Genomic DNA, 27683 nt, shown 5'->3' on the forward strand with positions numbered 1-27683 from the left:
AGTCCTTTTTTTATTAACGTAATTTTACTATTTTGTATACATCACTCAAATTATAACAATCCTTTGCAAGGGCAAATTACAGGCTTATCATGGAAAAAACACAATATTTTGAGGCAAATTAGTGGCAATTCCTCCCATAGTCGCTTTACTCTAACAGAAGAGGTTTCTATTCCAAAGAAACTGTGTTAACCCTTTTCCGGGCTGAAAGTGAAAGGAACATGTATAATGGAAGAAGGAAGGTGTCGTGTACGAGCATAGCATAATATCCCTTTAAATAGTTTGTGAGCCTTATTGTTCCATTCCCCATGCGCTGGTTTTTTTAGAAGTTGCCAGAACCCAACCAGAGCAGCAGTGTGTAGGTGGAGGAATGCCTGGCACGTTGCGTATTTCCAATAAACACGGGTTTGGACCCCACTGTACACATGTGGTTCCTTCATATTACGTTTGTGTAAAGAGCAAAAGATAAGATCAAAACTGGAATTATACCAGGCAAACTGTTTGGCCCGAGGGCCACATCTGGGAATAGAAATTGTATGGTGAGCCATTAATGCTTGGGGTTGGCATGCAGAAAATTGGGGTTGGCATGCAGGAGGGGGTGCAGGCTCTGGGGTGGGGCAGGGGATGAGGAGTTTGGGGTGCAGGAGGGTGCTCAGGGCGAGGATCGAGGGGTTTCGAGAGAGGGAGCAAGATCAGGACTGGGGCAAGGGGTTGGGGCGTGGGGAGAGGCTCAGGAGGCGCAGGCTCCAAGCGGCGCTTACCTCAAGCAGTTCTTGGAAGCAGTGGCATCTCCTTTCTCCGGCTCCTACGCCGAGACATGGCCAGACGGCTCTGCACGCTGCCCCATCCGCAGGCACCGCCCCTGCAGCTCCCATTGGAGTGCGTAGGAGCCGGAGAGGGGCCATGGCGTGGCTTCGGGGAGCCACAGACACAACACTAAGGCCAGGTATACACTACAGGCTTATATCGGTATAATTATGTCGCTCAGGGTGTGAAAAATCCACACCCCTGAGTGACATAGTTATACCGACCTAACCTCTGGGTAGACAGCGCTGTGTCATCAGAGCTTCTCCCATTGACACAGCTAACGCCTCTCAGGGAGGTGGCTTAACTGTGCCGACGGGAGAAGCTGCCCCGTTGGAGTAGGAGCATCTTTCAGCTGAGCACTACAGCGGTCCTAAAATATATGAGGGGAACTTGGCAGAAAACAGCACTTATCTTGGGACAGCCTGGATCTGGTAGGGGTGGGGCCTGAGTGTTGCAGCAAAGTGTCCATCCTCTCGAGGCCTGGCCTGGCCCTCAGGGAGACGGATGGTGAAGTGCTGCAGGAGGCTGGTGAAGAAGAGGAAAAGCTCCATCCTGGCCAGTTGTTCCCCCAGGCAAACACGGCGACCTGCAAGCGTGGGAGTGAGAAAAGAGGGGAGGAGGAGGATACAACATCACATGTAAATGACTAGTCACTGAAGGAGTAAGACCCGTACTGCGCACCCACAGGTTGGAGTGAACAGAGAATCTGCCTTCATATGCAGCAGATGCTGAGTCTCCCTATTCCCAGACCCTGTGTGAACAGGAACAACTAGGAAATACTTCTCCAGACCGACCAATGTTCTGTTTAATCCGATTCCCTGTCTCTGATGGTGGCCAGGACCAGAAGCTTGGAAAGGGGAATTACTGCCTAGTCAGCCTGACTCAAAAGGGTCAGAGACACTCTAATGCACAGGGCTAAATCTGTAGCTTGTTAAATTGGCAAAACTCCTTCGATGTAAAAGGAGCTGTGGTAATTTACACCAGCTGACGATCTGTCCCATACGCTCTTTGTGGAATTCTTGCCTTCTAGAATCTAAATGGGCAAATAAATGCCTTTTGGATAGAGAAATCTGAGGTGGAACAACATGCCCATGCTACCAGGCAGGAGATTCTGGTTCAAGTGCGATCTGGGGACATTGGTTTTCTGGACTCGAGGCAAATACAAGTGACGCATCTTCACCAATGACCCATCTCAGGCTAAACCACTGCAGCAAGCCTTTGCAGTACTCGTACAAACAGGATCACCTCACCGCCAGCCCGAAAGACTTCACTGGTCCCATATCTACTCCCGCAGCCACTGCAAAATCCTTCTCTTGTCATAAAGGTTCCTAATGACCAACACCCCCATCTTCCTCTTTGGACTGTTCCCTTTGAAGATAGTCAAATGAAACTTTGAGGTCTAAGAGCTGATACCTGAAGTGAATGAGTTACGGGTCAGACCATGTTATGAGCTGGGTGAAACCTTGTGTGACACAGGACCACAAAGGGTTACACAACTAGCCAGCTAATTGACCCAGATTCAACCTTGAGAAACGTATTAGTAGATAAGGATTATTTTGTTGTGCATTTAGATCAGGGTGGACAAAGTTTTTGGCCCGAGGGCCACATCGGGATGTGAAATTGTATGGAGGGCCAGGTAGGGAAGGCTGTGCCCCCCAAACAGCCTGGCCCCTTCCCCCTATTCGCCCCCACCCACTTCCCGCCCCCTAAATGTCCCCCTCAGAACCGCCGACCCATTCAACCCCCCCCTGCTCCTTGTGCCCTGACTGCCCCTAGGACTCCCTCCACCCCAAACCACCCCCCCGGGATCCCACCCCCTATCCAAGCTCCCCCCGCCTGCTCCCTGTCCCCTGACTTCCCCAACCTATCCACACCCCCGCTCCCTGACAGGCCCCTCAGGACTCCCACACCTATCCAATTTCCCCCTGTTCCCCGACCCCTGTCCACCCCAGAACCTCCACCCCATCCAACTGCCCCCTGCTCCCTGTCCCCTGACTGCCCCCCGGGACCCTCTACCCAACCCCACCACGTGTGCCGCCACCCGCTTTCCATGACACTCAGAGCAGCAGGAGCTCGCAGCCCCACTGCCTACGTGGTGGCATCACTGCGTGGCTGGGGGAGTAGTGGGGGAGGGGCCGGGGACGAGCCTCCTGGGCCAGGAGCTCAGGGGCTGGACAGGACGGTCCTGCGGACCGGATGTAGCCCGCAGGCCATAGTTTGCCCAAATCTGGTTTAGATACCTATTGTTAGAGGTTGACAATGTAACCAAAGGGCTCCTGTCTATCGCTGTCAGAGATCAAAAGGAGATGATAACATTAAATGAACTGTCAATGTAGTAATAGCACTGTCTTCATTTCTCTTTGAAGTATGTAGTAAACTTCCTGTAAATGGCAGGCAATGGGCAGTTGCCTTACATTAATTCATGTAACTAATTAGCAATGGTGCTTAGGAAATAGGAGGTTACTTCAAGACCACTACTGGTCACCCAAGGACTGCACGCTGTCAAGAGGCTGCTGAACAACTATAAAAAGAACTCTAGGGCCCTGAGCCTCTTATCTCAGATCTGCTTAACCTTCATCAGGGGAAGTTTGAGTCACAAGACTGAGGTCTCCAGCTCCATTCTGGATCACCCTGATCTTGGATATTGGACTTTGGACAAGAACCTGAAAAACTGATTCTGGAAAGGACTCTCTGAAATTCTAGAGCTCACCCACTCTACTATGAAACTGACCTAAGCACTTTGTTCATATCTGTATGAATAATGATCTTTTAACCAATACTCTCTCTCTTTTTTCTTTTTTAATAAATCTTAGTTTTGTTAATAAGAATGGGCTGTAAGTGTGTATTTGGGTAAGATCTGAGATATTCATTAACCTGATGGGCAATGTGTCCGATCCTTTGGGATTGGTAAATTTTTTACATGATGAACAAGATTTTCAGTAATCCTCATCATATCTGACTTGGGTGTCTGGGTGGGAGCTCAAGGGTGGGTTGCTTTCAGGGAACTGTATTTTGGCTTCTGGGTAACCAGTAAGGTATTGTATTGTAGAAGCTGTTTTGTTGCTGGCTTGGTGAATCTAAGTATTACAATAACCACCACTGTTGGGAATTGTCTGCCCCATTCTTTGCAGTCTGCCCTAATTGAGCAATGTCAGCATGCCCCCCCCCCCCCCGCCTCGGTACTCCGGTCACACCTTGTTATGGGTTGACTCAAAACCTCATTCAAACTCATGTGTGAACATGCCTGTCACTTACGATAGTTGTAAGAAATACATAAGGGGCCACACCTAATACAAGGCCGAATAGAATCCACCCAGAAACTAGCATCAGGTGGGTAGGGAGTTCCACTTGGTATTGTGACCAGGATGAGGGGGAGTGGAAGGGGGTTGTGAGTCTGTGAGAGAACACACACAAACTGAGAACAGACAAAAACAGAGAGAGGCAGAGACAAAAGCAAGAAGGACAAGCAGTAATAGCCTGTGAGCGCAGTGAGACCCTAGAGAAAAGCTTTGGGTCTGTTGGCAAAAGAGGCTTTGGGCCATAAGCCAAGAACCTGCTCCTTTTGTTACTGGTTCCTCCTGAGTTCAGAGGAGCAGGACTTTGTACATTCCTTATAAATAAACAAGACTGCATCAAAGAAAATACCTGCCTCCATCAATTTCTACTTCCAACTGGAATGTCTCCAGGGCCCTGAAATTTGAAGAACATAAGAACAGCCATAGTGGGTCAGACCAAAGGTCCATCTAGCCCAGTATCCTGTCTTCCAACAGTGGCCAATGCAAATAGGAAAGGTAGAGGTGTTGTGCTTTGTGCTGCTAAAGTACAAATACTGAGCTAGCTAACAAAAGTCCATTCTTGAATTCTGTGAGGCTCTAGACCAGCAGGTCCCAATTTTTTTTCCGGAGTGACCCCGTTTTAATGAAGTATTTCTGTCCGGAATCCCAGACTACATGGAGGAGCCAAATGGTGTCCTCTGCACAGCACGATCTCAGACACACCGTAAGGGAGAGCTCACCCCTTGTGGAGAACGCCATTTTGCTCTACAAAATGGTGTCCCCCACCAGGTGTGACCTCCTACATATGGTGCATGCGAGGTCATGCTGTACAGAGCAAAATGGCGTCCTCTGCACACAAAGGATTGCCACGATCCCATGTGCTGCTGGCACGGCCCCATTTGGGGTTGTGAGCTGCGCTTTGGGAACCACTGCTCCAGAGAGAGTGAAAGGCAGGCACTGACAAAGGGTGCAAGGGAAACTCTGATTGCACTGCAGTTTGGCACAAATGGAAGTTGGCTGCTCAATTACCTGTTTACAGGCTAAAATAAAATCATAAAATGAAAAACAAAAGTGGCTTTTAACCAAGGATATGTCCACACTTCGGTAGGTGTAAGCTCCAGCTCAAGGAGACGTGCCTCCATTAACTCTGAGCTAGCTAGTGTGCTAAAAAGAGAAGTGTAGCCATGGGGATACAAGCAGTGGGAGGGGCTAGCCACCTGAGCAGGTACCTACCATCTTCGACGGGATCATCCTCATTGCGGCCAGCCCCGCCCATTGCTCACGCTGCAGTGGCTACACTCCTACATGCTATCACTGAGTTAGCGTGGGTATGTGTCCCCAACCTGGAACATACACCCCCAGTCTGAAGTGTAGATGTACCCGCTGAGCCAATACCAGAGTATCCTGGAAATGCGTTAGAAGCTGCCTAACTAAGTTTGTGTCACATTTTTTTCTTTGATGGGACCTCAACCCCTCTCTGCCACTGAAACGGTTGGCTGCATTGAAACAAACCTAGAGAGCACCAACCAGTCACTGGGAAAGGTTCTGTGGAAAAGCTATAATCCTGCTCAGTGCATAGACCCTCCTGTCAAAGTCCTCATGGTTCACACTGCTGGGACTCCTGGGCTGCACTCGTACAAGCCTGGCAGAGGCAGTGACCCACTGGTTCAGGCTTCCCACTGCTGCTGATGTGGTGTCCAGAGGGGTTAGGACAGACCCTACAGACCCTCCACCAGCCACAGCTGGCCTCCTTTGGTGTGTATCCGAGAATCAGTATTTCCCTCTTCCCATCTCTCTGGTGAGTTGAGAGCATACGGGAAACTGGGAACATTCATCTCCCCTTTATCCCCGACTGATCCATGTTCCCCATTGCAGTGGTCCCAGAGCCTCCACGAACAAACACCTTCCTTTGATCAGGGGGCCTTGCAACAGATAAAGAAGCATGTGGGACACAGCAATTTTGATCATGCTTTAACAGAAAGCCTTAACTCTGACCTCATCCCTTTCCCAATAACACACACCTCACCTGCGTGCACATTGTTTCTGAACAGATTCCTGGGCTTGTAGTTAAGGTTTTCCGTTAGAGTGCAGAAGGGATTAATGTGTTGCATTCAGTATGTCCCTGTGTCTATTGGAGTATGAAGTAGTTTCTCTGGGGAGATGCAGCATGCTCATGAAGAACAGGCCCAGCTCAGCACAGACTGCACTGATCTTCCCCTTGAGGAAGCTGCTCTCATGATGAGAGGGACATCTTGCTTTAGAGGAGACTCATTTTCCCATAACTATAGTGGGTCACATCTCATGCACTGTGTCTCATTTCCACAGGGATGGCCTCTGCCAGCTGCTCCTCCCCTTGGATTTACCTGCAGAGAAAGGCAGGAAGGCCTCTCGCTTCACAAACTGCCCATCTGCATCCAGGAAGTGCTCCGGGTAGAACTGGTGCGGCTTCTCCCAAACCGTTTCATCCTTCAGCACCGAGGTCAAGTTAGTGATGACTGTCGTCCCCTGATCCACCCCAGAGAAGGAACAGGGTACGTAAGAATTGTCACACCAGAACAGGCCAGTCCCTCTGCATTCAATATCCCATCTCAAGCAGTGGCCATTGTAGGATGCTTCAGAGGAAGACATAGAACCCAGCTCAGGTACCTCATTATATAATCTTACAGCACAATGGAGTGGGACGCTTTCAAGGCTCCAGCCAGTGCACAGCATATGCTCTAAAGCCCTTGTCCATTGCATGCTAGCTAGACTAAGAGTATGCAAGGGGTGTTTTCATGGTCTAATGAGGTTCAGGAGATGAACTCCCCCAGTTGCTTCAAATATTTTCTCAAGTTAATTTTAGCTCTGGTAAGAGTGTGCTGACTGAGAGACTCCAAACCGCAATTCTCATTGTCTTCACAGAAAAAGCGAGATCTTTCCCCTCTCACATGCCTCAGGCCTGAGCTAGAGGAGCTTCCTCTAGGGGCGAAAGTGGAATTGAGTACTGTGTGGCTTTGGTCTCTCCAATGAGACTCTCACCAAAGAAGGCAGTAATTGCCTGTCATTGTCTCTTGTCCATTTGGAACTGGACTGAGATGCACAGTGGCCTCTGAACACCCTTCAGATAATAGTGTGTTAGTTGCTACTGTGTTGGATTTGAACTGCTGACCTAGCCGGTAGTTTCTATACAGTCAGTCAGCATTACCTTTCTCCACCTTCAAGCAGATGTACTGAATGTTAGAAGGTGCCCAAGGCAAAATTACAGTCTCCCCTGTAAGGATTGAAATCCTTAGTAGTGTCTTAGCTCAATTCGTTGTTTTTTCAGATATCCAAAGACCTGTTCAAGATGGAGCTAACCACATAAACAAGGCTGTCTCTGAAGCCCAAGGCCTTTTAAAACTGCACATTTGATAACTCGCCAATGGTTGTGTGATTCAGGGCCTGGTGCTCCACCCCCCTCTGCATGGAACCTTGGGGAGATTCACATATGGAATGTCTGCAGCTGCAGGACATAAGTCTGCAAGGGGAGAGGAGGTCTGCATCCCCTGCCTGGCCATAGATACCTTTGGAATGAAGAAGCCTTGGAGCTCGGTGTCCCGGTATGTCATGTGAGGAACTCCAGAGGGAATGATATCCCCATAACGTTGAGTTTCATGGATCACAGCACTGGTATAAGGCATGTTCGCTTGGTCCTCCATCTGGGGTGACCTGTCCCTGCCAATCACCTTATCAATTTCCTCATGGACTTTACCTGGAAAAAGACACTTTACATCCTCCTCAATGCAACATAATGATGTACATCAACACCATAAAAATGGGGAACCTACGCATTTACCCTTAGGCTTTAAACCCTGTGGGGCAGGAATGGTCTGTCTATTTGTACAGCGCTGGGTTTATATTCGGTGAGTTTGTTAGCCTCCTTCCTACCAATCACTGAGCAGTTTACAAGCACCTGAAAGCAAGAGTGCAAGGGAGGCAGGGTTTACCTGGCTGAGGGCAAGGGGGCAGAGCAAGCCCCATAGACAGTAGGAAAGAGAGAAATGCGGAATTAGGAGCTGAAGGACAGCACACTCATCTTCGGTTACTCAGCCCAACTTACACAGTCATCCTCTGTTCTATAGGCCAATAAGCTCATTGGTCGAGACATCCCACCTTATCCATACTCTATTTGACCCACTTGTGCCTCTGGCATTAGCACATTCAAGCAGGTTAGCATTTATCCCTGCAGAGACCCTAAGAGAAGGAAGAGTTACCAAGTAGCTACAAGGGTCTCAAAGTGCACTTGTCATGAAGAAAAGTGGTGAGTGCTCCCTCTGACACTGAAATCTTGAACAGAGGCTTGCTCTCTCCTTTCTCCCTTCCCACAGGTCTTTGCTCTCCCCCTCAGAGAGTGCTCCACTGGAATTATTCCCCAATCACTGCTGTGACTGCTGCTACGGCAGCTTCTCTTTCTACGGCAGCGGAAAAGGACCTAAGGATGACAGTGGACGAGAAGCTGGATATGAGTCAGCAGTGTGCCCTTGTTGCCAAGAAGGCCAATGGCATTTTGGGATGTATAAGTAGGGGCATAGCGAGCAGATCGAGGGACGTGATCGTTCCCCTCTATTCAACATTGGTGAGGCCTCATCTGGAGTACTGTGTCCAGTTTTGGGCCCCACACTTCAAGAAGGATGTGGATAAATTGGAGAGAGTCCAGCGAAGGGCAACAAAAATGATAAGGGGACTGGAACACATGAGTTATGAGGAGAGGCTGAGGGAGCTGGGATTGTTTAGCCTGCAGAAGAGAAGAATGAGGGGGGATTTGATAGCTGCTTTCAACTACCTGAAAGGGGGTTCCAAAGAGGATGGCTCTAGACTGTTCTCAATGGTAGCAGATGACAGAACGAGGAGTAATGGTCTCAAGTTGCAGTGGGGGAGGTTTAGATTGGATATTAGGAAAAACTTTTTCACTAAGAGGGTGGTGAAACACTGGAATGCGTTACCTAGGGAGGTGGTAGAATCTCCTTCCTTAGAGGTTTTTAAGGTCAGGCTTGACAAAGCCCTGGCTGGGATGATTTAACTGGGAATTGGTCCTGCTTCGAGCAGGGGGTTGGACTAGATGACCTTCTGGGGTCCCTTCCAACCCTGATATTCTATGATTCTATGATTCTATGATTCATACCCCCAGAACACAAAGGTGACAGCAGATGCTAAGAAGTTCTCTGTGGAAGATGCAGGGTTGGGAGAACCGGTCACATCTCCACCAGTCCCCTTACTTACACTGGATGTCAGGGCGGAGAAGCATGAACAGCAATGCCCAGCGCAGGGTGGTGGAAGTGGTCTCAGTGCCAGCGGTAAACAAGTCAACTGTTACCATAGGAAGGTTGTTGTCATTGAAACTGCTCCCCGCATGCTCTTTAGCCTAAGGGAACAAAGGAGAGCAAGATTTGACCTAGATTTTTCTTGGGGAGAGAGGAGCAGAATTGTAGATAGTGGTAATTCATATTCTCAGACTGAAAGGTTGAATTGTTTGCAGAGTGCAGCAAAACATGTACATATGACAACACATGCTGTAATGGCTCCTTGGTCACATACATTTCAAAGTAACAATTTGTCCCACACAACATAGACTTCATCAGGAATAAAGCTCGGGACCTTCTCCTCCAAAAACACAGGGTATGTCTACACAGGCAATATAAGCCCAGGGTTCGGGACACTTGACTCAGCTGACCCTGCGTTAGAGAACCATGGGCTTGAGCATCTACACCGGGGTAGTCAATAGGTAGACCGCAAGCCAAATCTGGACTGGTAGATGCTTTTGAACAGACCCTGAAATCTTTTTATATACTTATTATTATTGGTTTTTTTCTCTCTGCAGTCTGGATCTTGCCTATACCTTGACCAAGAAATGTGGACCTTGACAAAAATTTATTGACTACCCCTGCAGAAGTCTATGCTGATTATAAACCCTACGTTAAGAATTTTCGAGCCCAGGCGTGAACCTGGGGTTCTGGCATCCACACAGTAGCAGGCAGACCTGAGCCAAACCAACCATATCCCAGACTCCCTAGCACCCCCCCAGAGTGTGGCCGCTCTAGCCTTTGACCGTGGGGAAGCTTCATGCCCACCCTGCACGTTACAGGAAGCGTGACCAGCCTGCCAGCACTGCCTGCCGAGCAACATGGAAGAGGCCCCTTTTCAAGAACTTTTTTTGCTTGCGCTGTCACGCCTGGGTCAGGAATTAGGCAGAGTTTCCTTGAGGCGCTGGTGGACATTTCAGCAGCATTTTCTGACCCACCAAAGTCCAGGGGTGCTGAAACAATTTTTATAGTGGGAGTGCTGATGCTGGAAACCATGTATTTGGTCTGTGTTATTACTGCTTCAAGCCAGGGGGTGCGGCAGCACCCCCAGTTCCAGCACCACTGCCAAAGGCACCTGAAAGAGTTTATGAAGATGGAGGAGGAGTACCCAGGCACGGCAGACTCCCACTGGCTGATGCTGCTCAGTACACTGAGCATACATGCTGGAAACTCTGCCCACAGTCTCTTGCCACCAGAGTTAAAGGAGGGTCTCCAGTCAGTCTTAGACATTTGTGCCTCTGCAACCTCAAGAGGTCAGTGTGATCACTCTCACTTGATCAGGTCAGAAATTCCATGTAGTAATGAGCAGGGTGCAGCCAACATGCTAGCCAACCAATTAACATCAGGATTCCAAAAGTTCATATACGTACCTGGGAATAACAATCTGACAGGCCCTATTCCTGCCCTGGTAGCTTCTATGAGAACAGGACCGCAATGCTACCTACTGAACCAACAGTCTCCCCACCAAGTACTCTTCAGGGCCACCGTGCTTAGCGTACAAGATATGACAGGATCGCAGCACGAAGTAGTCCGGCTATCTTTTGTAATGCTGTGGATTTTATGTGTCTGTTTTCTAAGGGTTTCTTATCTCAATTTTTCTCAGACCAATTCTGTAAATTTGGACTTAGACTTCACATGGGCAATCACTAATATGCTATTTAAGAGCCAATTACAATGTAATTTGCTTTGTTTACGACTCAGAAGAAGAAGCTGACATTTAGAAATTTCACACAAAATGAAAGTTTTTTAAAAACGGTTTCAGGTTAATCAAAATTTAAAATATACTATAAAAATAAAATATAAAAATAAAACAAACAATAAAATAAAATAAAAGTGAAATGAAGTAATTTCTAAATGAAAAATTGAAATGTGCTGTGACAAAGTTCCTCCTCTACCTTGGCGGGTCTTGCGCTTATTGGCAGATTTGCTCGCCTTGGAGCTTCACGGCAGCCCTCAGCTTGGCCGTTTTCGTGAACCCACAGTCCAGGTCAACTCCTCCTGTGTCTGACCAGGAGTTGGGAGGTTTGGGGGGAACCTGGGCCCTCCCTCGACTCCGGGTTCCAGCCCAGGGCCCTGTGGAATGCAGCTGTCTAGAGTGCCTCCTGGAACAGCTGTGTGACAGCTACAACTCCCTGGGCTACTTCCCCATGACCTCCTCCCAACCCTTTCTTTATTTCCACCATAGGATCTTCCTCCTGGTGCCTGATAATGCTTGTACTCCTCAGTCCTCCAACAGTCCACGTTGTCATACTCAGCTCCTAGTGCCTCTTGCTCCCAGCTCCTCACATGGGCACCACAAACTGAAGTGAGCTCCTTTTTAAACCCAGGTGCCCTGATTAGCCTGCCTTAATTGATTCTAGCAGCTTCTTGATTGGCTGCAGGTGTTCTAATCAGCCTGTCTTAATTGTCTCCAGATGGTTCCTGATTGTTCTGGAACCTTCCCTGTTGGGAAACGGAACGTCCTTTGCTTGCTCCTCAGCTATCTGCTTTCTATTCTTTCCTAAAGCCCCCTGGCCTGGATTTTTCTTACTTTTTGAACCTGCCTTAGTTCCCCCCTCCGACTGGGCCAGACGCCTTTTTGTTTCGTTTCGTCTTTCTGCCATTTCTTTGCCGTTGCTGAGTGCTGGTTAGCTGCCAACTTTCGCCAGCACCCCCCCACGCCTGTTCCCGGGTGCAGCTATTTGCCTCAGCTGAAACCCCCGGAGGAGGGGGGGAAGATTGCCAATCTGCTATCCGGAGCGGGGAGTGGAAGCCCCCAGACCCAGCTGTTTTGCTGTCAGCTTATTTCTGTAATTTTTCTCAGCCTGCTGGAAGCCTTGGAACACAGCCAACACAGCTGGAGAAGAAGATTTCAGAAGACAGGAGAAATAACCCAGGGAAGCTACAAATCATCGTGAAGGGAGCCATAAGACTGAGTAATTTTCTGAATTACACTCTCGTGGGGGGGAGTTTGACTGTGGTTTAATTGCATTTGTGGCGGCAGAGGGGGTGTGGCACGGAGCCCCCCCCCATCCATCGGTGCCTGCCCCCCCCCAATACTACTACAACTGTCACGGCCCCCCCGCCGTCCGTCCCTGCTGGCAACTTGCCATCTGCCTTCAGATCCAGCTGTTTGCTTTGAACTTTGCCTTTCGGACTGGACACAATAGCCGACCAAACGAGACTCTTTGGACAAACGTGCGTGGGTCCACACACACACACACCCCCCCGGATTGTTTATTTTACAGCTTGCCCCCATCACCGGACCCCGGTTTTTGTTTTTCCCCCCTTCCAGTCCAACCTATTTGGCACCCCCCCGCACACCTGCAGCCCAGCAGGGAGGAGCGGTTAATCTGCTTCCCCCTCCCCCCTCCTCCTTCCGGCGTCTCCCCGTCTCTCCCTGCTCACAATGGCAGGGAATGAGAGGGGTGAGGCCCCTCTAACAAAATTAGCTGTCCCTCCCCCACCTCCCCCCCCGCCCGACCCCCAAGGTCCCCCCCACCACTATTGTCAAAATACTTGCCCCTCCCGCATTGGGGCACCGGCAGCAGGAGGCACCAGGGTGATTACTGCCGCTGCTGCGCCCACTGTCCCCCCAGATTCTAGGAACCCCCCCTCAGCTGGCCGGAAAGGTCAGGGCGGGAATAAAGGAAAGGGCCCCACTAAAACCACTAGGCCCTCCATGGCAGGGGCTGCCCCCACAGCTGTGGCCTCGTCATCAACCGTGGCGCCCCTCCCTGCATTTCCCTCCACCAGCTCCGTGAATGTTCCTCCCCCGGCCCCCAGGACGTATGCTCGGGTGGTGACGGGCTCCCCCCTGCCTGCCACCTCGTCATCTCCCTCGTCACCCCCTGTCTCCGCTACCATCACCAGCGGCCGGGGCCCTTTCCCCACCTTGACCAGGAGGCACGGTGTCCGTTGCCTCTCGGTGCCCACCTCGCCCCACGTGGAGACATACGTGCAGGCGTTGGCGAAGGTGGTAGGACCCACGGCTATTGTGGCGGCCTCCAAGATGTATGGGAAGGTCGGGTTTTTTTTTAGCTTCGGAGGCTGCCGCCCAAGAAGCGGTGGAGAGGGACCTGGCGGTGCGGGGGGTGTTTGTCCCCCTAGAGCCGCTAGAAGACCTGGGCGTTCGCCTCGTCCTCACCTCCGTTCCTCCCTTTTTACCCAATGTTGCCCTGTTACCCGCTCTCTCCACTCTGGGGAAACTTGTCTCTGTCATCAGCCTTCTCCCGTTGGGCTGCAAGGACCCCACCCTCCGTCACGTCCTTTCGTTCCGCCGGCAAGTGCAGCTTCTACCGCCGGCGGGGGCGCGTGACGGAGAGGCGCTCGAGGGGTCCTTCCTAGTCCCCTACCAGGGAGCCCGCTATCGGGTCTTTTACTCCACCCGAGAGGCCCGGTGCTACCTCTGCCGCTCAGTGGGGCATGTCCGCAGAGACTGCCCTATGGCCCGGGGCGGAGGGGCACCCGAAACGCCCGAGACCCGGCAGGATATCGGCCCCGTCGTTGCCGATGCCCCTGGCTGCCTGGCACCTGAAACCAACCCTCCTCCCAAGAGATACCTTCCCTACAACGCCCGGGCAAGCAAGAGAGTCCCAGCCTTGCTATTACCAATCCAGCAGAGCCTATGGAGGAGGGTGTGGCAAGGATAGTACCAGGTATAGGAGAGGGCCCGCCCCAAGGAGAACCCCCCGCCCCTCATGCTGCCTCACCGCTACCCCCCCGAACCCCTGAACCATCGCCTCCGCCCCCTGACACGACCCCTGCTAACCAACCCCCAGACGACGCTATGGAGGGCTGGACCCTAGTCCAGGGGAAGCGAGGCAAGCGGAAGGCTCGAGCTCTGCTGCATCCATCCGACGCGGAAGCCCCCCGGAAGACCAGGAAAGGAGTCACTGATATTGAGCCTCCTGCTACGGCCAGAGTGAGGGGAAGATGGTGTCGGGAGGGGAAGATGGACTGGCATTGGAGGGCAGAATCCCCCCTCCACGGGAGACCCTCCCCTCCGAGACTCCTGAGGACGCCCCTTCTGCCTGGATATCACCCGAACCTCCCGCGGACCCCGAGGCGACCGTTGAGGCGGACCCTAGAGGAGAGGCCCCCGGGGTAGCAGGAGCTGGCCTCTCCTCCGTGTATGCGGAGATTGAGGCCCTAGATTTGACCCCGGTCACCCAGGGGGAGGATGATCTACTGCCGGCTGACCTCGAGCCTGGCAACCTTACCCCAGCCCCCCTTTCCCCATGCTCCCTCCCCCTAATTGCCTTCCCGGGCGAGCACCCTGCAGAAGGTGGTCCACCACCTGATGCCATGGCCGCCAAGACCACCACGGAGCCAGCGCCTAGCATTATTGGGAGCCCCCTCCCTTACCCTTTAACCCTTGACTCTGCTCAGGAGGCACTTTCCTTTAGCTGCTTGGCTCCTGAACCCCAGAGCCTTACCCCTGCCCCTGCCCAAGTCCCCTCCTCCTGCAATGCTAATGCCGCCCCTGGGGTTATTTCCTTCCCGCCTTTCGCAGATCCCCCCCAAGAAGCAGTCTTTGCACTTTCAAGTCGCGACCCATTAGGAGTTGCAATTTTTTCCCTGCCATCCCCCTCCACCCCAAGGTGTGAAATGAATTTAATAACCCCAGCCTGTCAGATGCCCCGTCGGTGGTCCACACCCTCTCTACCCGCCTTAGCGGACCACGAGGCTGTATTAAGAGCCCCACCAGGGAATACCCCGGAAATTGTAACCCCACCGCCCCATGAGCTGTGGCATGCACTACGAAAGTTCCTAGAACAGACCTGTGGCGCCCGCAATAGGGTACAGCTGGCTCTTCAGCTATGGGGGGACTTTGACCAAATCCTCCAGGCCACAAGGGCCCTTATACAGGAGGGCAGGGGGCAAGGAAGGCGCGGTGCTGTGGCCTACGAGCGAGCCCGCGGCTTCCGAAACGATCTACTCATCCACGGGATGGGTCACGGGTTGCTACGCAACCTGCCGGGGGCCATGAACACCCCCACCAACAAGAAACCCCCACCTCCCAGCCCTCCGCATGACGCCTCTTATTATTGCAACCCTGAATACCAGGGGCTGTAGGATGGCTCTCCGCAGGTCCCAGGTGCTCTCTTACCTTCGGGAAGGGGGGTACTCTGTAGTTTTCCTGCAGGAGACCCACACGGACCCAACCGCCGAGGACAGGTGGCGCCTGGAGAGGGGGGACGGGGTATACTTCAGCCACTTCACGACTTGGCAAGTTGGAGTGGTGACCCTGTTCTCCCCCAACCTACGGCCCGAGGTGCTAGGGATCACTAAGGCCGTGCCGGGCCACCTGCTGCACCTTCGAGTCCGTATGGAGGGGCTCGTGGTCAATCTTGTTAACATCTATGCCCTGCAAATGAGCTCAAGGCGGCCACAATTCTATCAGCGGGTGTCCGACTTTCTCGGCACCCTAGATTCGCATGAGTGCCTAGTCTTGGGAGGGGACTTTAACACCACCCTCGAGGAATGGGACCACTTAGGGGCCGAGCCGAGCCCGGCCGCCGCGAATATTCTCTGAGGAATAGTTGAACATCACTCCTTAGTGGACATCTGGCGTGACCATCACCCAGATGACACTTCCACGTTCACTTTTGTCCGGGTGGAGGCCCATCGGTCACACCACTCCCAGTTAGACCGTATTTACTTATCTCGTTTCCATCTTTCACAGGCCCACTCCTCCTCCATTCGGCCGGCCCCATTCTCCGACCATCATTTAGTCACCATAACGGTCTCCTCCGTGCAGAGAGACCGGGGCCGGCCTATTGGCACTTTAACAACAGCCTGTTGGAGGACGAGAGCTTCGTGACGTCCTTCCGGGAGTTTTGGCTGGCCTGGCGAGAGCAGTGGCGTGCCTTTCCCTCGGTGCGGCGATGGTGGGATCTCGGGAAGGTGCTCACCAAGCTCTTCTGCCATGACTACACCCGGGGCACCAGCCGACGGCGAAATGCAGCGATAAAGCAGTTGGAACGGGAGGTCTTAGAGATGGAGAGGCGTCTGGCCGCCAACCCCGAGGACCCGTCCCTCTGCGGAGCGTGCCGGGAGAAGCGGGAGGAGCTCCGGGCCCTCGAGGACCACCGGGCCCGAGGTGCCTTCATTCGGTCCCGCATCCGCCTCCTTCGGGAGATGGACCGCAGCTCCCGCTTCTTCTATGCCCTGGAGAAAACGAGGGGGGCCAAGAAACACGTCACCTGCCTTCTTGCGGAAGACGGCACCCCCCTCACGGATCCAGAGGAGATGTGTGGGAGGGCCCGTGACTTCTACACAAGCCTTTTCTCCCCGGATCCGACCGATCCTGGTGCTTGCGAGGTGCTCTGGGAGGAACTCCCCACGGTCAGCATGGGCGACCGAGACCGCCTAGAGCTGCCTCTCACCCTGGCCAAGTTCTCGGAAGCCCTCCATCGCATGCCCACCAATAAATCTCCGGGCATGGACGGGCTGACCGTGGAGTTTTACCACGCGTTCTGGGACATTCTCGGCCCAGACCTACTCACTGTCTGGGCTGAGTCCTTGCAGAGCGGGGTCCTCCCTCTGTCGTGCAGGCGAGCGGTGCTCGCCTTGCTGCCGAAGAAGGGGGACCTCCGCGATTTGCAAAACTGGCATCCCGTCTCACTCCTTAGCACGGATTACAAAATCGTAGCGAAAGCAATCTCGCTGCGGCTAGGGTCCATGATGGCGGACGTGATCCACCCAGACCAGACCTATACTGTCCCAGGTCACAGCATTTTTGACAACCTATTTCTAGTCCGAGACCTTTTGGAACTCGGGCGGAGAGATGGTCTGTCGTTCGCCCTCCTGTCTCTTGATCAGGAGAAGGCGTTCGATAGAGTAGACCATGGGTACCTCCTGAGCACTCTGCAGGCGTTTGGATTCGGACCTCAGTTTGTGAGTTTTCTTCGGGTGCTGTATGCCTCTGCGGAGTGTTTGGTTAGGCTCAACTGGACCCTGACTGAACCGGTCAGCTTCGGGCAAGGAGTGCGGCAGGGGTGCCCCCTCTCGGGCCAGTTGTACGCTCTGGCGATCGAGCCTTTCCTCTGTCTCCTCCGCAGGAGGATGACAGGGTTGGTGCTGCGGGAGCCGGAGCTGCGGCTGGTCCTGTCGGCGTACGCCGATGACGTACTCCTTGTGGTCCAGGACCCGGGCGACTTGGCGCGAGTGGAGGCATGCCAGGCCATCTATTCGGCAGCCTCCTCTGCCCGAGTCAACTGGGTCAAGAGCTCTGGCTTGGCGGTGGGGGACTGGCGGCAGGGGAGCTCCCTCCCACCCGCGCTTCAGACCATCCGGTGGAGTGCGGGTCCACTGCTCTATCTCTATCTATCTTACCTTTCCGCCACGCACCCTTCCCCGCCGGAGAACTGGCAAAATTTAGAGGGCGGGGTGATAGAGCGGATCCGGAAATGGACGAGGCTACTCCGATGTCTCTCCCTCCGAGGGAGAGCACTGGTGCTTAACCAACTAGTCCTGTCCACGTTCTGGTACCGGCTCAACACCCTGGCCCCGGCCCCAGGTTTCCTGACCCACCTCCGGAGATTGATTCTAGAGTTCTTCTGGTCAGGAACGCACTGGGCCCCTGTTGGAGTTCTTCATCTACCCCTGAAGGAAGGAGGGCAGGGCCTGAAGTGTTTACACACCCAGGTCCATGTCTTCCGCCTCCAGGCCCTGCAGAGGCTCCTTTATGGTGCAGGTAGTCCGGCGTGGAGCATACTGGCGCACGCCTTCCTGCGCCGCTTCCAAGGGCTCCGATACGACCGGCAGCTCTTTTATCTTTGTCCGAGAGGTTTTCCACGAGACCTCTCCGGGCTGCCGGTCTTCTACCAGGACCTCCTCTGGACCTGGAAACTGTTTCTAACGACCAGGTCCGTGGTGGCCACCGTGGGACCAGATCTCCTCATGGAGCCCCTGCTGCACAATCCCCAACTCCGTGTGCAGGTGGCGGAGTCCCGCTCGGTGCGCTAGAGGTTGGTCCTGGCGGAAGTCATGAGGGTCGGAGACCTCCTGGACTACGACCAGAGAGACTGGCTGGATCCCCTGATGCTCGCTCGGCGCATGGGGCTCTCCAGCCCTCATACCCCCCCGGCGCATACTTCAGGAGGTGAAGGCCGCCTTGACGCCCGCTGCTCGGGCTTATGTCAACCGAGCCTTGCGCGAGGGCGCACCCCACCCATCCTCTACCCCAAGCCCGCCGGACCTTTCCATTGGGCCCCCACCCTGCCGATCCCAACAAACCCCTCACCCCTTCACTGCAAGCTGGCTGCAAGAACTGCAGACGGTCAGTTTTCAAATTGCACCATGGAAATATTTATACACATTCCCGCTCGCACCCTGGTGTCCTGCCCCGATACAAAGTGGCGGAACCTCCTGCCACCTTTGGAGGGTGAGCAACCTCGATGGGCCAGCCTGTATTCCACCTTGGTCCCGAGGCCTGTCGGGGACATCAGTTGGCGGCTCCTTCACGGAGCTGTGAGCACGGGCGTGTTTCTGACACGGTTTACCCCCATCCCGGATACTTGCCCTTTTTGTAATGTGAGGGAAACCCTGGCGCACGTTTATTTAGAGTGTGCCAGATTGCAGCCCCTTTTCCGGCTCCTCACAAATATTCTATTGCGCTTCTGGCTTCATTTCTCCCCTCACCTTTTTATCTATACACTTCCCATCCGTGGCCCCACAAAATCGCGGGATTTCCTGGTCAACCTCCTCCTAGCCTTGGCTAAAACAGCCATTTATAAAACCAGAGAGAGGAGGTTGGCCCATGAAACGTCCTGCGATTGTAGGGCCTTTTTCCGATCCTCAGTACATTCACGTATCCGGGTGGAGTTCCTCTGGGCGGCGTCCACCGACTCCCTTGATGCCTTCAAGGAGCGGTGGGCGCGGTCCAGGGTTCTCTGCTCGGTGACCCCATCCGGTTCCCTCCGTCTGACCCTTTGATTGAGGGGAAGAGGGAGAGACGCCAGCCCCAGCCGTTGCCGCTGTGGATACCATCATTACTGTCATCTAAGAGGGGTCCTATAATACATGGGTGTCTACCCCCCCACCCCTAAGCCGCCCACCCCGCAGCCGTGCCCATCTTGCTGGGCAGTCTCAGGAGAGGGAGGATCGGTGACACTGGGCGCGGCCCTAGGTAACTCGAGGGGGTGGAAGACCACGAGTGTCGAGGAAGCCCCCCTGCTCTGGGCCCAGGCTAGCCTGAACACTTCTCCCTCCTGAAAGCTGCTCTGTTATACCTTCTGTTTGTGTTGTTTTGTTGCATAGTTGTTTTGTTTCCTTTGGTAATTCTTGTAAGTGTTACAAATAAACCTCTTTTCTCTTTCAAAAAAAAAATCCTTCCCTGTTACCTTACCCAGGGAAAAGGGACCTACTTAACCTGGGGCTAATATATCTGCCTTCTATTACTCTCCTGTAGCCATTTGACCCGACCCTGTTGCAGTGCTGTTCTGACAACCTCAAAATGGAATGTTTCAAGCCTATCAAAATGTTTCATTTTCATTTTTTTCTAAATGAAATTTTGTCAAAAGTGACACGTTTCCTTGTTTCATGTTTCAGCCTATTCTTCAGCTGATTTCTGAGCGTGAACTCATTAAACTCACTAGATAAGTGAAAACCAGAAGAAATAGAATAGCGAGCTGTTCATACCAGTTCTATTACAAGCAAAATCCTATTGCTAAACTTGACAACACGGGAAGCTAACATGGAGTGTTCCCATCACTAATACATTCACAGAGCCAAAGAGATCTACACCTGCCCCTCTCCTCCTACCTTCTCTATCTCTTGTAGAAAAGCATCAGTGAAGTCTCTCTTTTGGGTAGGATTCCAGGTCATCCTGTGCTCCTTCAAAAGCTCATTTGTGAAGTCCAGGATCTCCTTTTGGGATCGGAAGATGCTCTGTGGCACTCCAGGGATGCGCAGCAGCCAAGGTACTACGACAAGGAGCTAAGATAACAGAGAGTGAGAGAGAGAGAGAGAGAGAGAACCACACCCTATGGCTCCCAGAAAAGAATCACTAAAATACAATCTTACTGATCAATCAAATGACAGCTTCTTACTGACCAAGTCATACATGCTGAGTTACCTGGGGCAGGAATCCAGCTTCTTCATTCAAGGCCTGATCAATCAAATGCAACAACCTCTGAAATTTCTTATTGTCATAGTCAAAGCGCTCACCATAGATGAGGGAGCAGATCACATTGCTAACTGCGTTGTTTATAAGAAAATGTGGATCAAAAGGACGACCTGAAAAACATACAGGACCAACCAAAGACATTAGGAGGCACAACATCATTGTAGCCTGCCCCTCACTGCATGGAACATACTGAGCAAGAACCGCTAACATTTCAAGACTTCTTATGGAACAACCAGTTGAAAGTCCATGCTCATGTAAGCTGGGGAAGTTAAAGATGTCTCACAGACTAACAGGGTTGGGCCTGCTCAATACTTGGAAGAGAGATCACCATGGAAAAAACTTAAGAATTGCAGGTTTCTGCTGCGGATTCAGTCAGTGGTACTGTCAGGATAAGCCCTGTCGCATTGTACGCTTACCATGTGTATTCTGCTTGGTAATTGTTAATAAATAGAGGTTATTACTGTGTAAGGCTCTTTCACATGTAAAAGATCTTGCAAACCCCCAAACGGTATGCCCTGAGCCCTAGGATTGGGGTAAGGGTGGGTGTCTAAATTAAGAGGGTTACGCCTTCAGCCTTAAGAACTGGGTCAAGTGGGTGCCCCCAGAATGTGCAAGTAACAGAGAATTGTATGCAGGTAACAGTACTCATCTCCTTGCCTCGGGACTGAACCCGGGCCGCCTGTGTACAGACAGATGTTACTGTGCTGCTACAGACATTTTTAAGTTGAGGCATAAAAGTGACGTCCTTAAAGACGTCATGGCATGTTTTGGAAGCGTCTTAGTGTTGATGCCTTCACCAGATTCCAGTTGAGGTAATTACATTCTACCAACCTAAAATTCCTCTTGCACATTCAATTGGAGGTGTCGGGGTTTTGTTGTTTTTTTTTTTACTTCCCATCACAAACTGTCATGTTAAAACAGCTGTCAGGTTCGACCCCACAGGTGGCTTCATGATAGTGCTGGATGAATGATCACTATGTGTCTGGTCTCCAAAGCACTTTAGTATCCTTCTGGCTATCAGGGATTATGTAGAAATGTGAGATACTGTGTTATTATTCCTTCCTTCATAATCAGTCATATTACCCTTTCATTTCCTTATCTATGGAAGTTACACGGCTCCTCTGCCCCATCTCCCTGGATGCCACAAACCTTTTTCAGAACTGATCGCAGAGCATAGAAATCCAGCTTCCTCGGTCACACGGTGCTCCAAGGATTTCTTTCCCATCCCAAAGTTCCTCAAGGTGGAGAGTGCAAATCTCCTTTGCTCCTTCCACGCATGACCATATCTTGCAAGCACCACCCCTGGAAAATATTAACAAACAAGAGACATAATAACCTCTGGGAAGCACCATACAAAATTCACTGGACAGCAACAAAATAGGGCTGGAGGGACTGGCTTCTGAGAAAGGATAAAAGGAACCAAGTATAGCTTGGCCAAAATGGCAACTAATGGGAGCTATTATTTCAGCCTTCATAGGTGTAGGTGGTTAGTGCAGAAGGAGAGGGATTATTCAGGGAGGTCCAAGGTATAGCTAGGAGTAAGGGGATGAAATTCAGGACCAGATCCGCAGCTCGTATAACCGGATGCAATCAATGGAGCTAAGCCATGCTATACCCTTAGGGTGTGAGGCTCATGCTGGATGTCAGAAAACATTTCCCAATGATTAGATCGACTAAACTACTCAATAGTCTCTCAAAGGAATTCATGGATTCCCCACCACAAGTCATTTAAAATTGGACTGGAGAAAGCACTGGAGAACATACTATAGGGCGCATTCCTGCATTGGCCAGAGTATGGGCCAGGGTGAGCTGAGAACATAGGCGGTGTGTAACGGAGGCTGGAGGAGGCTAAGCCTCCCCAAACTTCTGCGAATAATCCCCACCATGGCCCCAGGCCAGCGGGAGGACTCAGAGCTCCTCCAGCCAGCCAGGGCTCGGGGTGCCTCAGGCCGGCGGTGGCTTGGGCAGGGCTTCTCCAGCTGCAGTAGAGAGCTCAGGGCAGGGAACTAGCCTCCCCAAATGGGAGGTTCACATACTGCCCATGGTTGAGAAGATGTGACTCTATAGATATTTGTCCAGCTCTAATCTTTCTAATGAAAGTGCTCTGGGATAACCCGAGAGGATTCCAGCCCAACAAGCCTCCCTTTTAGGTTGCTTTTCTTTCTACCCTCCCCCACTTTCATTCTTGGGTCCTGGAGGTTCCTTGGAAGGAGGTTACTTTTTTTTACAAGCCGAGGAAGGTGCATACATATGGTGAGGGGTAGGACTCCGCCAGTTCTGACAGTGGCAGCCAATCGGTATTGATTGGCATATACATCCCACTGAGCATTTCAGAACGGCCCTGTCTTAGTAGTTGTTGCAGCGCTGAAGTTGGGAAGGAGAGTCCCCAGTTCCATCTCGCCTGACTTCCTCCTCGCGAGAGGGAGCGTCAGGGGCAGACTCCAGCTCACTCGCTAAGTCCCCTTCAACCTCTCCAGGAGCTCAAATGATAAAGCCAGTCCCCCTGCAATGCTGCCAGAGAACTATGTTAGTTTCCAAGGTACTTGCCTTCAGAGTTCTCTCCATAACCCATCTGTTCATATATAGGAAAGTATGGTCGGTCAGCAAAGTCCTCTGATTTCTGGACCAATGCTTCCTTTACTGCTTTGAATCCATTCACTACTATCAGATTAGTCCAGCAATTCTGAAGACTAAAGACATTTCCATATTTTTTACTCAGCTGCCAAGAAAAGAAAAGGGGAAAATATCTCGTTGGAAGCCAGATGGGGTCTTTAACAACTACCAGAGGTCAGGACCTCTTTTGGTGTCTTCAAGGATAACAGACCCAAGCGTACATTGTTCCTGGTGTGGCACTGGTTTAACCACTGACACAGACAGCCTTCTACAACGCTTCCTGCAGCACATGGCTTTGCCTAGGCGATATCCCATTCAAGTACTCACCAGGCCCAACCTTGCTTCGGTTATGAAATCTGATATCACCACAGAGGGTACAGCAGTGCTGCCTACAGATACACACAAAATAAAAATTACTGACAAAAGGGATTGGGGGTGGGGGAGGGCGTTTCCTGTGATGCTGGCAAACGAGGTGCCAGCACTTGCCCAGGCTGCAGGCACTAGCTAAGAACTAACAAACTCATAGCTGGAAACCAGACCAGGTCACCTGTATGTTAGTTTGCTCAAAGTAGGTATTAGTCTTACAAGAATGTATTTCGTGTTTAGGCTATGAAATCCTTGTGAGTTGCTGCAGGCGTTAATCTCACTTGCAATGTCGGTGTTCCACGCCACGAGAAAATCTGTACGTTTTGCTTTATAACTTTGCAAATGTCCGCTCTGCGCTTGTGAACCAGGCACAGGACTCCTCCCCCACCCCATCCAGAAGGGCTATCAAAATCAGCTGGCTCAAGGAACATTGCAATACAAAGGACTGCTTAATGGCCCTATCCCCCCTTGGAAATGCTCTGTGCAAGGAAGCTTGTTCTGTGGACTTGGAAGCTGAATGAAGGAAATAAAACAAAGTCACAGGAAAATTTTCCATCTCTTTGGCTGTCTGAACTCTGACAGGGCTAGAGATCCCCAGGGCTGCCTGCTGGGTCTGTCCCGAAAGACACTTTGAATAGACACATCACTGCAACTTGGTCACTCTTAGGATTTAGATGGTAACTCATCTGTGAGTATATGTTTGCTTGCTTGAACCTGCAAATAACTTTGTAATTTCTTTTTCCTAGTTAACAAACCTTTAGATCATTTATTACAGGATTGGCTACAGGTGTTGTCTTTGGTGTAAGATCTAGGGTACCAACTGATCTGGCGTAAGTGACTGGTCTCTTGGGAGCGGGAATAAGCTGAATGTGGGGTGATTTTTTTTGGTGACCATTTATCAGTAAGTTCAGTTTGTCTGGGTGGCAAGATAGACTGGAGAGTCTAAGGGGACTTTCTGTGACTCCATGGTAAGACTGTTACAATGATCCAGGAGCAGGGGTGCCGGAACAGAGGGGGCCGGGGGCTCTCAACTGTGGCCAGGCTCCCTGGGTGGCTCTTACCACAGCCAGGCTTGGGCTTCCAGGCTGGCTGGGGGGTAGGGCCTCAGGGGAAAGAGAAGGAGCAGGGGGTGGGGCCACAGAGAGGGCAGAGCCTGGGGGGAAGAAGAGAGGAAAGATAGGGTCACAGAGGGGGCAGAGCCCCATGTTCTCCCACACACTTCTACCGAGGTCCAGCACTCCTGTCCAGGAGGCAGAGGTGAAAGTAAGCCAGTCCGGCGTACCGGCAAGAGTCAGTACGCCATGCCCGACCGGACCGGCTTCCCCGGCAGTGCTTTAAAGGGCCCGGTCCTCCGGCCACTGCGGGGAGCCCTGGACCCTTTTAAGCACCACCGGAGCTCTGGCAGCGGGGCAGTGGGAGCACTCTCACTCATGAGCCACTCCCGAAAGCGTGACCGTTTCTTTGCCCCATCTCTTAACCTATGTGGGTGGTGCATTACCCCAAATACATTCGCCAGGAGATGGCTTATTGCCGCTATGAAATGTAATGTAACTATGATGGTATCCTAGCCAATGCTGTTCTGAGCATTACAGCAGATGGCAATGACACTCAGACAAAGGGAAATGTTAGGGCGTTGACTAGTGCCCTAATGCAGCTCTGATTCAACTATTTTGGTCGGGGAAGAAATCACATCCCTGACTGAAATCATAACTCGATACAAAAACTGTGTGTAGACCAGACATGCCTAGAAAGGGGACGCATAAAAGTCCTGCCCTTTTTCCACACTCAAGGGAAACCTGAGGAGGGGGCACCTATGGAATTGCAGGTGTTCAGCTCGTGCCCAGCAACTTTCAGGTCTTCGACCAAAGCAAACCAGGTAAACTTCATTGAGAATGTCATGCTTCTAAGTTCTTGGCTGCAAATCTGAGTTTTCTAATTATGAACCTTGATCCTTTCCCGCAGCCAACAATTGTGTGGTGCAACGCAGGAGAGGGTAGTACAAAGTTCTTTAAGATACCTCTGGACTCTCCTGGTCATGTGTGCCAGGCCAGTCCCGTTCCCCTGCAGTAATTTAGATTAGCCTGAAGGCCTTTCTAAATCGTGGCAGTTTTCAAGAACCATGAGAGGCAATTTCAGCAGCTGGGATTCTGCAGGGCACTGAAAACCATGGCCCATGCCCCTGGGCTACAGGAAAGCATCCCGTAGGAATTGCTTTTGGATTATCCCTCTGTCCTGGCTGAATGCGCTGTGGCTGGCTAGACTAGCTTTGAGGCTACTTTGCACCACTCCGCCAGCACAGAGTGTGCCTGATGTGAGCGAGGACCAGGGCCACTGCACCCTGGTGACAGACAGGCATTGCAGAGCACAAAGCAGAACAGTTTAAAACAATCATCAAATAGTTTAGGCTCAAAATTTAACCTATTTTCAGCTTTTTGTGGGATTTCTTGAGGATTGTCCACTCATACAAGAGAAAATGCCTTTCTGGGCCAAGAATTTAGGGAGAGAAAAACCACAAGTACTTGTTTTTTGTGTACATGAAAAACACAAAGCACAACATATTGTGTTCCTGCTTTTCTACAGTAACTTTCCTCAAAGCCACATGGGCATCAGCCAACGAGATTAGGGAGCTGGATGGGTTGATTCATGAGGAAAGATAAAATGAGGTAAATATATAGACTGGTCAAATATCTAAGGAAGGGGACTATGATTGATGCCTGCAAGTATCTGAAAGGTGCAAATGGAAAGGACAGAGTGAAATTGTTTAAGGTTGGTTGAAGGAGTAATGCAATGAGACTAAATAATGGAAAATTGACTCTGGACAGCAAGAAACACAACCTCAGCGAGAGGTGTATTAGACTGGGGAAGTGTCCTAGCAGAAGTGATGAAAGCCTCATTGCTGGTTATTAAAAAGGGATAAAGCCCTCAGGGGCACACCACCAGAAGGGAGAGAGGTGGATAAGAATAGGCCATTTCTACCTTTAATTTCTAAGATTCTGTAAGTAAAAGGACAGAAAAGGGAATAATACATTGTTACTAAAAATGTGGAGTTAAAACAGCTGCAGGTCAAAAGTGTTGTTGCTAGCATTGTCATAATCCGATTTGATCTGGAAACTCAAATGCTCTTTCTACCGCATGGTGAAAACAAGACCCGGTTTCCACGCTCAGACGCTCAATCATCTCTGGTGACTTACAAGGAAGCGGTCGTCCCTGCCTCCACGTCCCCAAAGCAGAGAAACTTTGGAATGAACGGAGGGAGCTGAGCAGAGACAAATGCATTTTCATATACGATAAATCTTTCGCTAGCCCTTTTCATCCCAGAGGATACGGATGGTACATAAAGGGACCACTTCACCCACCACTGAGTGCACCCACCTCTGAGGGGGAATGCAGCAGCTGTTTAACAGTGCTAATATTGCGCAACAGCCCAGCACGCTACAATGTCTCCAACTGAAATTACAGGGAGAAGGTAAAGAGTCGGGTGGGGGGGGGTGTCCCGGGGGGGGTGTGCGCAGTGGGGGTCACACTCCTCCAGCGCTATCACAACCTTTGCAGAGAACTGGGCTGGACTCCGGAGTGGAATGCTGCCCTCTGGGGTCCGGAGCCAGAGCAAGGCCGAAGCAGAGAAGCAGAGAGCCTTAGGGCCCCCCCGCCCCGAGGGGCACTGCCGGCTCCTGCCTTGGAAAAGCCCCGGGCCGGTCAAATAACCCGTCCAGCCCGCACCAGCTGCATTAACGAACCACCAGCCCCGCTCCCCAGCACGCTGGGCTCTCCAGCCCCTCTGGCACTGACCTGGGTAAAGGAGACGTGCGGGTTGTGGAAGTCGATCTGCAGCATGGTCCCAAGGAAGGGCAGAGAGCTCGGCCCTGGTGGGTAGCGACTCCAGCGCTTCCTGCGCTTCAGGAAATCAAACAGCAGAGCGAAGACTGTGAGGGCTATGCCCAGGGCTGGGAGGTTGTTCCCGCAGGATCGAAGCTGGGACCAGAGCCACAGGAGCAGCTCCATGATCTCTTTTTGCTCTCCTCCCCGTGCCTTCACCTCTCCCCCGGGCCTCTTTTTCCTGCTCCTGTTCTCTCACTCTTTGCTGTTTCTGCCTCCCTAGTTTCCTCCGCCCATTCCCCTTCTCTCGCTCTCGGTTTATTGCTCAGACACCCGCCCCGCTCTTGCTACTGTCACAGCTTGGAGCTGCCTGGCCAG

The 27683-nt window shown here is 51.8% G+C and overlaps 1 protein-coding gene across 1 annotated transcript; it reads right to left on the bottom strand.

The window, feature by feature from the left end:
* On the bottom strand, positions 1-27683 carry LOC311520124 (cytochrome P450 2D14-like). The gene is made up of 9 exons (XM_084627367.1): positions 27279-27683; positions 23058-23229; positions 21660-21812; positions 20460-20620; positions 20147-20320; positions 9318-9459; positions 7622-7809; positions 6443-6584; positions 1-1390 (listed from the first exon to the last, which is right to left on the bottom strand). The coding sequence occupies exons 1-9, from the start codon at positions 27489-27491 to the stop codon at positions 1212-1214; spliced, it is 1524 nt and encodes a 507-aa protein (XP_084483493.1). The 5' UTR covers positions 27492-27683; the 3' UTR covers positions 1-1211.

Source organism: Lepidochelys olivacea (assembly GCF_965140295.1).
Source record: "Lepidochelys olivacea isolate rLepOli2 genome assembly, chromosome: 1".
In the NCBI taxonomy this organism is placed as follows: domain Eukaryota; kingdom Metazoa; phylum Chordata; order Testudines; family Cheloniidae; genus Lepidochelys; species Lepidochelys olivacea.